At 62.4% G+C, this 2,228-nt stretch overlaps 1 protein-coding gene across 1 annotated transcript in view; it reads left to right on the forward strand.

Annotated features, from left to right (window-relative positions):
- The window catches only part of EMH_0060480 (uncharacterized protein), a gene marked incomplete at both ends in the record, with an annotated part of 3,971 nt that extends 1,845 nt beyond the window's left edge, over positions 1 to 2,126 (forward strand). The window contains 3 exons of the mRNA XM_013497799.1: positions 9 to 1,196; positions 1,397 to 1,864; positions 2,101 to 2,126. Coding sequence (XP_013353253.1) covers positions 9 to 1,196; positions 1,397 to 1,864; positions 2,101 to 2,126 — 1,682 coding nt within the window. The remainder of the gene's footprint in view (positions 1 to 8; positions 1,197 to 1,396; positions 1,865 to 2,100) is intronic.
- Positions 2,127 to 2,228: the final 102 nt, after the last annotated feature.

Raw genomic sequence — 2,228 nt, forward strand, 5'->3', positions numbered from 1 at the left:
GAAGCTAGGCAGCAAGGCAGCTGCTGCGCGGGAGCAGGAACAGCAGCAGCTGCTGCACCAGCAGCAGCAGGAGCTCCCCAAGCAGAGACAGCAACTGCAGCAACTACTCAAAGGATACGCTGCAGCCTCTCCAGCCTGCATCGAGCTGCTGCAGCTGCTGGATGCATGCAATGAGCGGCTGCTGCAGAAGGCAGCAGAGGTGGGCCGGGCGGGCCAGCGTGGTTTGCCTGAGGGTATAAGTCCTGCTGCAGCGCGCATACAGCAGCAGCAGCAGCAGAAGCAGCAGCTGCTGCTGAAGGGCGCAGATGAAACCGAAGAAGCAGCTCGGGCAGCTCAAGCTGCTGCACTTATTGCAAGTGCTATTATCAAGGAAGAAGCTGTAGACACTCTTCCTGCTGCTGCAGCAACACGGAGCCGACTTGCTGCTGCAGTTGTTGCTCCATCGAGGCTGCTGTCACTCAGCTCCTTGCTGCTGCCTCTCCCTGCTGCAGCAGGCAGCGGGAAGCAGCATGCTTTGCTGCAGTTGTGCATCTGCAGGCTGCTAGCTGCTGCTGCTACATTTTCCTCAGCAGCAGCATGGCGCATAGCCTCAGCAGCACAGGGTGCAACCGCAGCAGCAGCAGCAGCAGCGGCAGCAGCAGCGGAGTCTCTTCATGGGGCCAGCGGTGGAGCAGGAGACAAGGTGGTGCAGCAGCATCCCCTTCAGCAGGCCCTCATCCTCCTGTGTGAGGGTCCCTGCCAGCGTCTTCTGCAGCGCAGCAGCAGCAGCAGCAGCAGCAGCAGCAGACGCAGCGGGGGCTCTGGCGACAGCTCCCTGTTGCCTCCCCCCCCAAAAGCCCAGGGGCGTTTGTGTGGGTGCCGTCACTGCAGCAGCTCAGCAGCAGCAGCAGATGAAGAGGGGGAGAGGGAAAGAGGAGACAGGGGAGGAGACAGCCACATACAGGCAGCAGCAAAGAGAGGCTGGCACGCCGCTTGGGGGCCCTTCTCTGTGCGCTGCTGCTGCCTCTCCTGCAGTGAGGAGACAGACCCCACAGCCCCAAGTAAACGAGGTGTACGTACAGGAGGAGATATGCACGCAGCAGCATCGGCAGCAGCAGCAGCAGCAGCTGCTGCTGCTGCTGATGCTGCGGAGGCCGGGATAGGTAGAGATTTGGCAGCAGCAGAAGCAGCAGCTGATGCTGCTGCTTCGAGTGTACGTACAGCTGTCAGNTAGGTAGAGATTTGGCAGCAGCAGAAGCAGCAGCTGATGCTGCTGCTTCGAGTGTACGTACAGCTGTCAGGGGGCTGCGCATGCGAGAGGCTCAGGAGGGCCTGGGGGGCTGCGGGGTCGTCCCTATTCGTTATGCCTTGCGGCAGGAGGTGCTGCGGCTGCTGCTGCTGCTGCTGCTGCATGCAGACCCTCTCGTGAGCAGCGCGTTGCTGCAGCTGCGGAGACGCCACAACCCGCAGCAGCAGCAGCAGCTGAAGGGCTCACGAGGCAGTGCTGCAGATCCCAACAGCAGCAGCAGCAACAGCAGCAAGCAGGAAGGGGGCTTGGCCCTTGTGCGCGCGGCGCTGCGGGGCCTGTCTACCGACCGGGAGCTGGATGCACTGTGTTTATTGGTGGGGTTGTTCGAGCGTTTCCTTACCTGGAGACAAAAGGGGCAGCACACGGAGACAGAGACAGCAGCACGGCGGCTGTTTCTCGTTGCAGCAGGAGGCGGCTTCCCCCTGCCTCTGCTGCTGCAGAGACTTGCTGCCAGGGAGCAGCTGAGTCACCTGCTGCTGCCGCTGTTGCTGCCTTCTCAGACCTGCAGCAACCTCACTGACACAGCAGCAGCAGCAGCAGCAGCAGCAGCAGCAGCAGCAGATGCTGAGCAGAAGGGTGAGGCGCTCCACTTGTCTGCTTACTTCAGCAGCGCCTGGGCGGTGCAGCAGCTGCTGGGATTTCTGCTGCTGCTGGCAGCTGGGGCCTCTGGGGCCCCCAGGGGCCCCCCATTGTGGGGGGCCCCTCCGGAGACAGCAGAGCTTCAGGGAGGAGACACGAATCCTGGGCGGGCTGCTGCTTCATCGTTGCTGTCTGTTGCACTAGCCATTCGGCCTGTGCATCTCCCGCCGCAGCAGCAGCTGCTGCTGCAGCTCTTTAGGGCTCAGCCTGCTGCTGCTGCCCCCTTCCTCGCGAAGGTCAGTGGGCTGCTGCTGACGCCCCGCAGGTCTTCTACCTTTGCGCTGTCTTGTCTCTTCCTTTG

Source organism: Eimeria mitis, genomic scaffold, assembly GCF_000499745.2.
Source record: "Eimeria mitis Houghton genomic scaffold, Emh_scaff2939, whole genome shotgun sequence".
Lineage (NCBI taxonomy): Eukaryota > Apicomplexa > Conoidasida > Eucoccidiorida > Eimeriidae > Eimeria > Eimeria mitis.